Below are 13,802 nucleotides of genomic sequence, written 5' to 3' on the forward strand. Positions count from 1 at the left end.
GAATGAGAGTCTGTCAGAGCCCACCAGAAATGATATCATGACTGAACGTGACATCATCAAGCAGGAAAATTTTGAGCTATCCTAGGCTGCAATCCTACCCGCACTTACCCAGGAATAAGTCCCATTTACTATCATTGTTAAGAGAATATACATAGTAGCTTGTTCAAAGTACAGGTCTGTAACATTTCCCCAAATGCAGTCTCACACCATGGTAGCATCAAGTCCAATATATTAAAAATAAAATATTGAAATAAATGGGGACCTGCCTGACATTGGCTCGTGGCCCACAGTTTGAGAAGCACTGCTATAACACATGAGAGATTGCTAGAGCTGGCTTGGCTTATGGCAGCGGTTTTTATCCGCTGTGCCGTGGTACACTGGTGTGCCGCGAGGCTGTCTCAGGTGTGCCGCGGTACCAGAGGTGGCAGGCAGCAGCCGACGTGTGTACAGGGAGAAGCGGCTGCTTTCACCCTCAAGCGGCAGCTGGTGAAAAAGGAGCAGCTGGGCTGCTTTGCATCTCCTGCTGCTGAGCAAGAGGAAGGCTGCAACCCGATCCTCATTTACCTGGGAGTAAGCCCCACTGACTATTATGGGGCTTACTTCTGAGTAGACACGCCTAGGATTGGGTATCAAGTCTGCCCGTGAGCTGATTGGGCAGCCAGAGATGCCGGGAGGGCTGTGAGTGAGAACGAGGGGGCAGGAAGCGAGCGAGTCTGCTGAGGCCGCCAGCCCGAGAACTGGCTGGCTAAAAGGATCCTGGTGTCACAGTTTGCCTGCAACTTCCCAGAGCGACCCTCCCTGCCTTGTCTTTTGCCTTTTAGGGGAAGGATGTTGGGCCACAATCCTATCCGCACTTACCTGGGAGTAAGCCCCATTGACTATAGTGGGGCTTACTTCTGAGTAGACATATTGCCTAGGATTGGGCTTTTGGTCGCATTCTTTTTTCTAAAATACAGGAGCAGGCAATTGGCACTTCTCCCCACCCCACTCTCTCCCACAGGCTGATTCCCCCCCTCAAATCTCATAATCGCAGTTAGCGCCTCTCTTACTGTCCCTCCCTTCACTCCTCTGCACCTTTCAAAGGTCCATAATCACTTTCCTCGCATTCTCTCTCCCCCCCCCACTCCAGCTGAATGCTGCACTTCTTTCAATCATGTGTCTTTATTGCCCCACACCTCTCCACTATGTTTTCAGTCTGACCTCTCTTTGCCAACACTTTCTGGCGTAACACTTTAATAACAACATTTTCCAGATCCTTTCCATAATCACATATACTTTTCTCTCTAAACTTCTTGTGAGTCTTTGGCTGAAATTCTAACCACACTTTCCTGAGAGTAAGCCCCATTGAACAAAATAGGACTTACTTCTGAGTAGACCTGGTTAGGATTGTGCCCGTTGTCATGTAATGATTTAATTGTATTAATTAAAAATTGTAATGTAGTAATTTAATGTAAGTAAAAAACTGGTAGTGTGCCCTGACAATTTTAGTGCCTTGTCAGTGTGCCGTGAGCTGAAAAAGATTGAAAATGACTGGCTTATGGAATGGAAATGAATAGTTCTCAATCAATTGTGTGTTGAGTTCCATATTTTTCATCAAACTCATCAAGCTAAAAGCAGAACCAGCAATCAATACAGTGCACAGTATGTAAAAGGAAGGCACACCCCAGGTGCAAGGCACTGCTAAGATGGTAAGACCATAGTTTTGCTTAACCAACCATGCAAAGGATTATAGCTCAGTAGTAGCATTTGACACAGGTGAAGTCAGATCCAGAGTGTGTTTGTAAGCTTCAAAGATGACTCTTAACTGCCTGTTCATTATTGTATGTTCAAATCGCTACAGCTAACCACAGAATTTGGGGATCACATGCATGAGGGAAGATGAGAGAGCAGCAGCATGAAGTGGTATTTGAATATATTAGTACTTAAAGTATGTGTTGCTACTCGGTACCACTGGGCTTGCCCTACCTACAGATGTATGCAGGTCTGCTTCTTTACACAAATGTTATTTTTTAGTTGGCTGTAATGTTGGACTATTAACTAGTCATAGTAAGAAAGTGGGAGGAAATTGAGGTAATGTATTGTATGTCAACCATTGGGCACATTATTTCAGTGAGACTTAAGATACAATCCAATATACTTCTGTTTATGTGTGAAAACAATAATTTTGCTCTTAGAATATTAAAAGGAATTCCATCCCAAGTACCTTTTTTGATTATAATAGCATGAATTGGTTAGCTATTTTCCTTCCAGAGATGCAAAAATATTTTATTTTACTTTTTTTGAAAAAAATAACATTAAGACAGATACATTAGACAGACATTTCCTGAAAAATGTTCAAATAGCCATTGTTGATAAAAAGAGATGCCATTTTTTTCTAGAATGTCATTTATAATTTTAAACAAAATAATTCTATAGATGGATATAGAATTATCCTTTCCATCAAGGAAAAAGCTAAAGGGTATTTCTTTTTATTTGCTCTTGGATTCATGTGTGTAATGTTTCTTTTAAAAGCAATTTAGAAAGCACGAGATAGCACGGATCAGTTTTGAATCCTGCAGATTTTCTGCCTTGTGGCCATATTTCCATTTATTTAAGTTATTGATGTAGCTTCTATGATAAATAGAAAATCTTTCTGATCTCTTTGTTTGTCAACTTGAATTTAGGCCAATGAGCATTTAAGAGTCTGGAAGCCTCATGGCTTCTCTTAAACAGTTAATGACTGTTGTTTTTCTATTCCCTATGTATTCCTGTTTAGTCTGATAAATTGAGATGTTGCAAGTATTAGTTTTAGATATAGATGTAAATTTCTCAACTTTGACTTCTAATGTTTAGATAAAAAGTTTTATATAGTGTGATATTTGTGCTTGATTTTTGTATAATGGGGAGATGTAGAAAATCTTGGTGTAAATTCCCCCCTCCTCCATTATAATTGGTGTGTGCAGCACTAAAACTTTAGTACTAGAAATTTGATGGCATCTGGCCTAGATGCCTTTAAAAGGGGATTGGACAAATTTCTGGAGGAAAAATCCATTACGGGTTACAAGCCATCAGTGTATGTGCAACTTCCTGATTTTAGAAATGAGCTATGTCAGATGCAAGGGAGGGCAGCAGGATGCAGGTCTCTTGTTATCTAGTGTGCTCCCTGGGGCATTTGGTGGGCCGCTGTGAGATACAGGAAGCTGGACTAGATGGGCCTATGGCCTGATCCAATGGGGCTGTTCTTATGGTCATCTTTGTTGAATTCTGTATCTATTCACCAAAATCTCATTGATTTCAGGAAAAGCACCTAACTCATCTTTTTGGGCAGGGAGGGGGATGAGTTGATAACTTCATTCATATAAATATTGCCAGAGATCAGCAAGTCTGTTGAACAGTGGGAGGCATTGCAGAATAGCAACTTTTTATATATTGTTGGTATGTGGTTTATTAATAGTATTGCTCTTTATTTTTAGGAGGTGCTGAAGCAGCTTCAAGGAAGTATTGAGGATGAGGCAATGGCTTCATCTGGACAAATTGATTTGCTGGAACGTCTTAAAGGTAAATTGGAACAAGGCTACCAGTTTGATAAATAGAACTTGTCCGTGTAAATAATTTTGTCTTAAATCAATATCGCCAAATTTGGGGATCCGAAAGTGTATTTTGCCACATAAACTCTTCACCTGGCAACTGGTCAGACCTACACTGATCTAGCACTTAGACTTAGTGGAGTACATGCATTCAGACATTTTTGAATGAATAAACCATCACACCTTGAATAAAATTTGGTAGGCTGTAAAGGGCCTAATAGGATACTTTTACGGGGAGTGAGAAGTTCTGGCCCATGGACTGTCCCGTTTACTATTCCTGTTTTAAACTAATAGTATTCCCCAGTGATTCTGACACATTTTCACAACATTTTGCTGTTAGGATTTGTTGACTGTTTTATCTATTTTTACTAGGGGAAGAAAACGGCCATGTGAGAAATTGGATGTAGACAGCTTTTTAGTAGGTTAACATACCGTAGACATTGATTCAATGCTTTGTTTTATCCAGAATTGAACTTGGACAGCAATAACTTCCCTGGAGTGAAGTTAAGGCCAAAGATGTCAATGCGTTCATATGGAAGCAGGGAAGGATCAGTATCTAGTCGTTCAGGAGAGTGTAGTCCTGTTCCCATGGGATCATTTCCCAGAAGAGGCTTTATGAATGGAAGCAGAGAGAGCACTGGTTATCTAGAAGAATTAGAGAAAGAGAGGTAACTTTTCATGCCAAATATGCCAACGCTTACATTTTAAACGACCTCTTTTTTTTTTTTTTTTTTTGAAAAAATATTATAATTCTGTTTCTGGTGTGGTGTTCTGAAAAAAATTTAAATGTAGAATTCATTTGAAAACTTACGTTTGGAAATATTTGTTTAAACAGTGTTGTGTTACTGAAGTCCTTTGACCTCACCCAGCAAGGGGCAATCAACTTGCAGACATGGCGGTTTAGCAGTAAGGCAGCAGGTGCACAGACATGCAGTGCTCTTAGCATTGGGTAAGAAATACCTATGTTAGGTGCTAAATGTGGGCAGGTTCTGCCACCATGGCAGTCCCATCTGCTCTTCTCTTTTCCTGGTTGGGTGGGATTTATGCAGACATTCACCTTTTCTTCGTAATAGCCTATTCAGCTGGAAATGTGCATTTACCATTGCCCTCACACAACTCTGAGTTAGAATGCTAGTATGTAAAGGTTAACTTGGATGAAATTGCTTACGAATATGTTTGTGGCTCTTATTTCATAACCTAATTTCACATTGCTGGAGGCTGTTTCGACTCTTTTTGGTCATGCAAGCATCAATAGGGGAAGGAGGTAACACAAAAACCAGGTACACTTAGGCAAGTGCCTTTTGCTTGCACACAGGAATTTCGGGATCTAGAGAACTCTCCGTTCTCTCTGTATGCAAATTTGCTATCTGAATTCGTTTGTCTGCGAGGGGCAGAATTGCCACCTACCTCTCATTATCCGCAACTCTGTTCCTCATTGTCTACAAGTACTGTGCTGATGGGATTGGTATTGGCCCGTAGAGAATCATTGGACACGTTTGTGTCCGTTTCCAGACTTGCCCCCATATCTTGGGCACCATCTCAGGGAACCAACTAGACCCTTCACAACCCTGCTGTTGATGAGAAGCTGATGATGAGAGGTGTCTGGAAGGCTACCTGGGGGGCAGCTCTGGGGCAAACCAAGGAGAGAAACTAAGAGACAGGAGGAGGAGGAAGAGGAGGATGGGTGAAGCAACTCCCTCCCTCCTACGGAACTCTGAGGACTTGTTGTTGGGCCATCAACCTTCAACGAGCCGAGGGACAGCCAGCATGGAGGAGGAAGCATCAGATGTTGGAGATATTGATGAGCCCTTGCTATCACCTAGCTCCATAGACTTCAAGTTAAGATTCAGGTTCATAAAGTTCATAGAGTGTATGGTGAAGAGAGTCCCTGAAGCCTAACCCCACTTTCCCTATAGGCTCAGTGATTCCGCTGCTAATTTGGTATCCACTAAGTTTTTCTAAAACCTATCCCTAGCAGGTAACAAGAACTGACTGTATATAGACTTGCAAGCATGCATGCAAAAGATCCTAGGTTCAGTCTCTGACATAGGACTGGGAAAAACATCATTCTGAAACCAGATAGTTGCTGTCATCCATTGTTGACAATAGTGGCTTAGGTGGACCTATCCTGATTCATATAAGACAGTTTCAGACATTCATGGATATCTTAAAGTTAACAGGATTCTTATTGTAAAAGTCTTATTTATAAGTTACTTCATTGTGGCATTATAGTTTGCTGAGAAATGTAAGAATTATGGCAGGTATGTATAAGGACTTTTCCACATCCTGAGGCTCTAGAATGCTTTTCCAGTTGAAGTTGAGGTTCAGATTTTTGCCTTACTTTTTTTTATATTTGATAGTTGTATAAAAAGTACACATTCTGTCTCCTTGTGTAATATCCACAATACATCACGCATACAAAATGCATTTCAGCCTTTTAAATCTCATGGCTCACTGTCACAGCACCAAAATTGTTAAGGCACACCATGTTTTTTGTCAATTGACAAGGCACACCGCACTGACAGCAGGGGCTCACATCCCCCAGTGGTCCCACTAACAAATGATCCTCCTCCAAGCTCCTGAGTCATACCTGAAGACCATCTGTGGCACACCAGTGTGCCACGGCACACTGGTTGAAAATGGCTGCTCTAGATGAAAAGAAGCAGTATTTTTTATTTACAAAATTTTTATTCCTTCTTTCTGTGCCCACTGGGACCATCAGAACAACTCGGAGCAAAAACAATTATTGTTTCAGTTTTATGTTTCACTTTATACTGTGGGTTCAGAGCAGCTTACACTATTTTTTCTACTGTCCTAAGGTGTTCACAATTTGAAAGGAAAAAATGGTTTGGGAGGTTAAATGATGCCAAATGAACTAAAAATGGCATTATAAAGATAAAAATAAAAGAAAGAAGAGTTCAGTTCTTGGTGTGATGGAATCTCTGAGACTGCCTAGAATCCAACTCATTATTTGAATGCCATGGCAAAGTTCTTCCTTGGTATAATGTATACACATACAGGGTAACCCCAAAAAAACAGAATCCATAAAAATGTTATTACATCCTACAAAGGTCCGGTAAATTTTAAGAAACTTACTGGACTCAAACTTCAATCTGTGTATGATTATTCCCCAAAGTTTCAGTTATCTTGGGGTCGCTTTGCATAAAAGTCATGTTCTTTCCAAAGAAAAATTAAAATTAACAGTTTTATTCAAAGATTTGTGGGTTCTGTTTTTTTTTGGGTCACCCTGTAGCATGTATAAAGACCAACATGACATTCTTTTTTAAATCGTTCAGTGATTAGCATAGTAACTATACTATAGTATACTATACTGTACTTCTATAGGTATAGTTATATTGTACCACTAGTCCAAGAAACTCAGGCATTAATGTAATGTGTATCATTTATTCTTCATAACCTCATAAAGGACACTGAACTGAAAGATGGTGGCTTGCCTAAGATCACCCAGTGAACTTCATAACTGAATAGAAATTTGAACCAACCTTCTGGATAGAGCTCTACATTCTTTCTCCTACTACAATATACTACTAGTTCTAAGCTCATCTTAATGTGATCTTTGTGGAAAAATTTGATAGACATTTGGCAACTAAAATTGTTGCTATTCTAGCTTTTTATGTTAGTTGTGAATTTTACACTGAGTATAGGATCATTGCTGATTCTCCTGCTTGAAGTTTTCTCTTGTTCCATATAATGGGAATAGTTAAAATACCACCGCGCAGACTTTCCAGATTCAGCTTTGGCAGATATCATGTTATGTTGAAGATTTTTTTTTAATCTTCCAGGTTTCAGAGAAGAGAGTGACCTTTGCATAACATCAAGGGTTCAAAACCACTATAGAAAGACACCCTAAGTAAAGCTGCACAGATTTGAAGTGTTTCCAGTGCATTGAGACATTCCTTTTAGAGCTAAAAGTTGTCTGATGCTGTTCATCACTCTTAAAAAAATTCTGTCTTCATGTTTCATTTCAAAAATGTTCCTATTGTCCTTCATTGAATAGACACTATAAACAATCAGTAAAATGGCCAATAAAAAGGCAGTGTTAAAACATATACAATTATTTAAGGTATGTTTCATATAATGACTGCAGACAAAAAATTGGAACAATTGAAGCATTGTTATATTATTAGCCTAACTAGTATGGATGATTTGTTGAATAGGTTCAGTGGGAAGGAATTTGACTCAGGAGAATTCTGCAAAGATGCAGAGCATGTCTAGTTAGATACCATACAGCAAAGACTGCTTGTGACTGACAGCTATGGCACTACTGGCTATTTTGTGACCTCTGCAAAATGACATAATTTCTCAGTCCCATTACTGTTGCAACAGGAGTTGCATTTAAAATTATTAAATTTGAAGAGATTGTTTTGTCACTTTTGAGCAGAGACAGAAAGTAAATTATTCAAAATGAACAGCGTGAGTTAAGATATATGATGTACATAAATAATTATAATTGGTTCCTAGGGCTGGTTCATCTTGCACATTCCATGACATTTATTAATAAAGGAAATAATACACATTGGAACAATGAACAAAAAACTAACACAGCATTTCAGGAATTCCAAAATATGTGTTAATCTTTTTTTAATCTCCAACCTTATTTGTTGCATAACACAAGCTTATGTTCAATAACTAGTTATTCATTTTAGACTCAGTAGTTGAGAATATTCTTAATCGTGTGGCTATATGCAGCAATATAAAGGATTTATTTCATCAATGAACACTTTAAAAAAAACAAAAAACTCCTTTCACTGAATCTTACATTTGCTTCATGGCAGTGGCAGCATACAGTATTTTGAAGGTTCACGTGCAGACATGGCACCTGGAACAAATGTTAAAGCGGTATTATGTGAAGATATCCTACTATGCAGATATTTTTGTCTGAGCAGATTAGTGGTCATTATTTAAATGTAGCACTAGCCCCAGAAAATGCTTATGGCACCATATGCATAGTCCAGCCTCTGTTAGCCTTCATAATGAAATTGAAATGGTAAAAAGGTATTACAAAGGCACCTTTCAAAGCTTAATGTTCTTTGACATGAAACTACTCTAGCTTTTTTTGTGTTCTCTTTGTATATATACTATTGCCTGCGAGTGTATATACAAGAAGATGTCTTGGTGACATAATTAGGTGCAAGTGTCAAGAATGTCCACGTGTTGACCAAGAACTGCTTGATGTTTTCACTATAAGAATTCCCACTGCCAAAGAAGCAAGTTGCTATTCTGTTTCTTAACGAAACCTTGACTTGTTTCTTCAGCCCTTAAACTGCTATATGAAAAAACAAGAAAAAGAAAAAACCCACTTGCTTCACACAGTTTTCCCACATGAATGCATAATTCTACGATGGATTACCACATCTGCAGCTGTGTAAGCCTTAAGGCATGCTGATTGTTTCTCAGATTTTAAGGTGCTACAACTTACAGAGATGCCAACTTTTAATTGAGGAACCGGATTTTTCTCAAAACTTTGTGATACATTTAAACATATTAAACCTTGGAGCATAGAATAGGTAACAGAAATTGACATACTTTAGTCATTTTTAGCCTTCTGTTTTATTTCAAAATTTGGATGTTTAAGCTACAGGTTTCTTTATCCAGAATTTTAGGAACGGTGTGACTAGCTCTTAGGCCAAAGAGGCTTTGAGTTAGTATTTCTTGAACAACAATTTATGGCAAACCATTTTAAGAAGCAGTTTGTGATATGACATGAGGTCCTGATGTTGAAAGAATTTTTTTTAAAGGAACATATTGGGTGTGCCCTAGCCCTTGTAAGTCTTTATGAAGCAGTTTTTGGTTCTTGGCCATTATTTGGATTTTCCTCTCTGCTGGTTTAGCTTAAGACTCTTTACTCTTCTGTTGGCTTCCTTTGTACTTACACTACTACTACACCTGGCATTTTCCACAAATGCATCTTGGTGTTTTTTGAATGAAGCTATAATGAACAGAATAACACCTGAACCTTTTCAGTTCAAGTGTATTTATTGGACAGGGTCCAAGCTGTGTGCCCCCAAACACTTCTGCATATACATCAACTCTTGTTTTTCTGATGTTCTCACATTGAACAATACTCCCAAAGATCTGTTGAATGTCAAGAGTGGCTTCACAGGTGGTGCTAGAGACTGATCTCTTTGGAGGTGTTCTCTAAGGCCCAAACCACATTTGCAGAAATTCATGTGTTGGCGTTTTCCATAGAATAAGCACGTTTTAGGAAGCAATACTCCTGTGGGTTTCCTTATCATATTGGTTTTGTGCCATAGACTATCCAAATATCTTTCCTACTTGACCCCCTCTTAATCCATGAGTTCACAGATTTCCATGTGGGTTTTTCAGTGTGTGGTATCAATCCACATCTTAATATCTGTGAGTTGGTAGGTGAGACGGCATCCTAGACTATCCTCCTGGGGAGACCTTCTGTGCCACAACTCTCCCTTTCTTTGGTTTTGGTTTTAAAAGGCTCGTCCTCTCTGACAGACTTATGCAATTATTAAAGAAAAAAAACTTGTGCACATTTAAGCTTGATTCTAGAAAAGTCAAACTGAACTACTGGGAACTTTGTTACTGAGTTTCTTATTTTTAAATTGATGCTTTCTTCTAATTGATGTATATCTTCTAATAAAGGATTGATTCGTATAGAAATTAGGTTGTGTCTAAGTTCAGTGGTGCTGCAGTGATATGTCAGTTCTTGATACTTCCCCAAAGAATTATTTAAAAAATATTACACTTGCACTGCTACTGCATATTAAATTTGGTTCCTGCATTTTTTAAATCTAGAAGAAAATAGGGAGGCATGTGAGTGCTAGAAAAAGTAATGCTAGATGTGGCTATTATAGATTGTTGGGAATCAGTAAAGCACCAGTTATTTTGCTTTCTAAAACCAGGGTCTCCAAACTTTTTGGCCAGAGGGCCTTATCAAATATCTGACGTGGTGTGGAGGGCCGGAAAAAAATTTAAATATAAAATTTAAATAAATAAATTAGAGATAGAACTTGGATAAGTGAATAAATGAATGAATGGACTCATTCATTCAACCTCTCTGGCCCTCAGAACACCCTCCAGACAAAATCAGAACACAGTTCTGGTCATGTTCAGTTGAGTGGGCCAGAGGCTTTCAGGGGACAAGAGGTTGGCTGCGGGCCGGAAAGAGGCTTGCTGCGGGCCGCATCTCGCCCCCGGGCTGGGGTTTGGAGACCCCTGTTCTAAAAGATAGCCGCAAATCTCATAGTATGGCATTATAAAGAATAAGGAAAATTAAGATTGTCCTTTTTATAATTTAGCGCTGACATAGCAATCACCTTTCATATACTTTTATGAAAAGTATTTTCTTTTATTATAAAAATATATTTTTATTCATTATGCACATACATGTCTCCTTTGTCACAGTAATGTGTGTAAAAGCATGAAAATTCTGGAGGTGGTTTTCAAATTATCTGTGCCTTATGAACTTATATTCCTCAGTATATTTTAGTATACTTTGAAATTTGTCTAGAATTGCATTGTAAGTATCTTTATTTCATTTTAGAGGCTGAATCTTAGCTAGAATGAGGTGCTTTTGATTTCCTACCTTTCTCATTGACCTGTTGAGATCAGTATACTGGACATAATATAATATACTGGGTGAAATTTCTCCCATTTATATACGAAACTATTGTCTAGCTTTAATTAAAGCTTAATCACATTTTTTGTTCTTTTACAGATCTCTCTTGCTTGCTGAACTTGAAAAGGAAGAGAAAGAAAAAGACTGGTATTATGCTCAGCTTCAGAATTTGACTAAGAGGATAGATAGTCTTCCTCTTACTGAAAATGTAAGTGGTATTAGTAGCAACATCTTCCATACAACCAATCTGTTTTCAATATACTCTGTATTACAATATCTTAGTGAACTGAATAAAAGTGAAAAGGTATGCAACTGTACCAATACTTGTTCCTGTTCTCTTTTAAATATCATTAAGAAAGGGCATATCAGGCTATCTGGCCCTTCCCGGCGTGTTCCTCTTCCACAGATATCTGTTGAATAAAAATTTGTACATAATACAAGTTAATAATACATTAACAACTCATTTTACAGTTAAATGTGTGTGTAAACAAAATTGTCTCTCAAAATTATCTTCAGAAAAAGGCGATTATCCAGGGTCATATTGAACTCAGAGAACCCCAGGTTGTGCCGGCCTGCAGCCATAGCCAGTGCGTCTTATAGATTTTATTTGCTGGTATGATTTGAGGGCCTGTCTTCTGTGGGTGAACAGTTACTGCAGTCTGTCATGTAATAGAATTTCATAGAACTGTTGATATTCTAGAATGTGGTATAATACCTGACGTTGAGAATGATCTCTTTCAAGATTTTTAAGTTGCTTGCTTCATGGTTGTAGACACATCTCAAAAATGTAAAAGGTTGAATATGATATCCTAGTTCTCGAAACATCCCTGCTTATTAAAATTTGTAGCTTCTTATATCTCAATAATTCCCCACTAAAACAATCAAAGGATAGTTCTTCTGTGGGTTGTGCATCTTTGTCCCTTTTCACATTATACAAATGCCAAATTAAGGAAAAGTAAACTATAGGGAAATAGAGTTTGTGTGAGAGTAGGAGATTCCTTCTCTGGTTTATGTTCTCTTGTATCTGACCCTCTCGCAGTTTCATGTGCACTGATGTACCTGGTGGTTGTTGATATGTATATAATGCCTGATTGTGTGAGATTGTGAATGCTTTGCAAATATTTCAGTGGTACTTTATGCTTTCCCTACTTGTCCTCAAGTAGTCCAGGATTCTGAGGTGCTCCTCTTTTGAAATGGTCTCATTCTGCCAATGCAGCTGTTTTTGTCATAGCACAAAACATTCATGGGGTTTTGTTCGGAATGATAAAAAAATAGATGTATGTTTTTAGATTCCTTATTTGGATTATGTGCATGGAATGTCTAGATCAGTGATTTTTAACCTTTTCCATCTCATGGCACACTGATAAGGTACTAAAATTGTCAAGTAACACCATCAATATTTTATAATTGACAAGGCACACAGTGCTGCATTGGGGGTACTCGCATCCCCTAATTGCTCTACTAATAAATGACCTTACCCCAAACTCCCACAGCATACCTCCAGGTTGCTTGCGGCACACCAGTGTGCCCCAGCACAGTGGTTGAAAATCACTGGCCTAGATCAAAATCAGTTGGAATTTTTAAAAAATATTTTCTTTGGTTCTAGTTCTCCTTGCAAACAGACATGACTCGAAGACAGTTGGAATATGAAGCAAGACAGATCAGAGCTGCCATGGAAGAACAGCTAGGTACTTGTCAGGACATGGAGAAGAGGGCACAGGTAATTAAAGTCTTGAAAAAATTGGAAGGTGTTGCCTGTGTCAACTGTTCTAATTACCTTTAATAGAATTCAAGTTCAAAGTTTTGTATCTTTAAAAATACTTGGGAAGGAAGAAAACTTGCTTTCAAACTTTTCAAGAAAAACAGATCACAGTGCAAATTATTGGCAACAGCAGCACTGGTATTTAACGCCAGGAACTAAAGGATATAATCATGACTTCACAGGTTGCAGTGACATAATTGGAACCTTCTTGGTTTACAAAAGAAGGGGGTAAAAAATCAAGTACCCATGTCTGGCTTAGTTCTTTCTGCCTGCACCTGTCTCTCAGACCACTGTCTGACATCCTCATTGATTGGGTTTGCTCCTTCTCCTCACTCTACTTACTGCAAGTAGGGTTAAATTAGAAAAGCATAGGATCTTCTGTCATCCTTCAGGGTAAAGGAACTTCTGAATTCAATTACCCACAGAATTTCCAGGTTTGAATGTTCATCCTCCCTTTGTTAAGAGCAGGATTAGTTGGGAAGGAGAGAAAGGAAACCAATACAAACCTGACATCCTGATTTCTCCCATAGAACAGTTCCTGGCGCATAAAGGGGAGTAACCTCAAACTGTTGCATCAACCTCCTTGGTTCTTTGATCTTGCTTTTGTAAGGCTTATTGATCACCCTGTTACCTTGTTCTAGACAAGTGTGTCCAATATGGTATCCAGGGCAATTGACTCTGACAGAACTATTTAATGCTGAAAAGCCATTTTTGATGAGTAGGGTATACAAAATAATTTTCAAGATATTATCAGAAAGTGTGAAAGCATATTATAGAAAACATTGAACTTTCTGAATTGTTAAATTGTAGAGGAAATTTCGCAGGATTAAAGTCAGATTGAATTACTATTGTTAACTAGAGA

The 13,802-nt window shown here is 38.4% G+C and overlaps 1 protein-coding gene across 1 annotated transcript in view; it reads left to right on the forward strand.

The window, feature by feature from the left end:
* The window catches only part of APC (APC regulator of WNT signaling pathway), a 75,787-nt gene that overhangs the window by 25,469 nt on the left and 36,516 nt on the right, over positions 1 to 13,802 (forward strand). The window contains exons 4-7 of the mRNA XM_066613315.1: positions 3,453 to 3,537; positions 4,033 to 4,234; positions 11,278 to 11,386; positions 12,785 to 12,898. Of these exons, the coding sequence (XP_066469412.1) occupies positions 3,453 to 3,537; positions 4,033 to 4,234; positions 11,278 to 11,386; positions 12,785 to 12,898 (510 nt within the window). The remainder of the gene's footprint in view (positions 1 to 3,452; positions 3,538 to 4,032; positions 4,235 to 11,277; positions 11,387 to 12,784; positions 12,899 to 13,802) is intronic.

The sequence above is a fragment of the Tiliqua scincoides genome, chromosome 2 (genome assembly GCF_035046505.1).
Source record: "Tiliqua scincoides isolate rTilSci1 chromosome 2, rTilSci1.hap2, whole genome shotgun sequence".
Taxonomy (NCBI): domain Eukaryota; kingdom Metazoa; phylum Chordata; class Lepidosauria; order Squamata; family Scincidae; genus Tiliqua; species Tiliqua scincoides.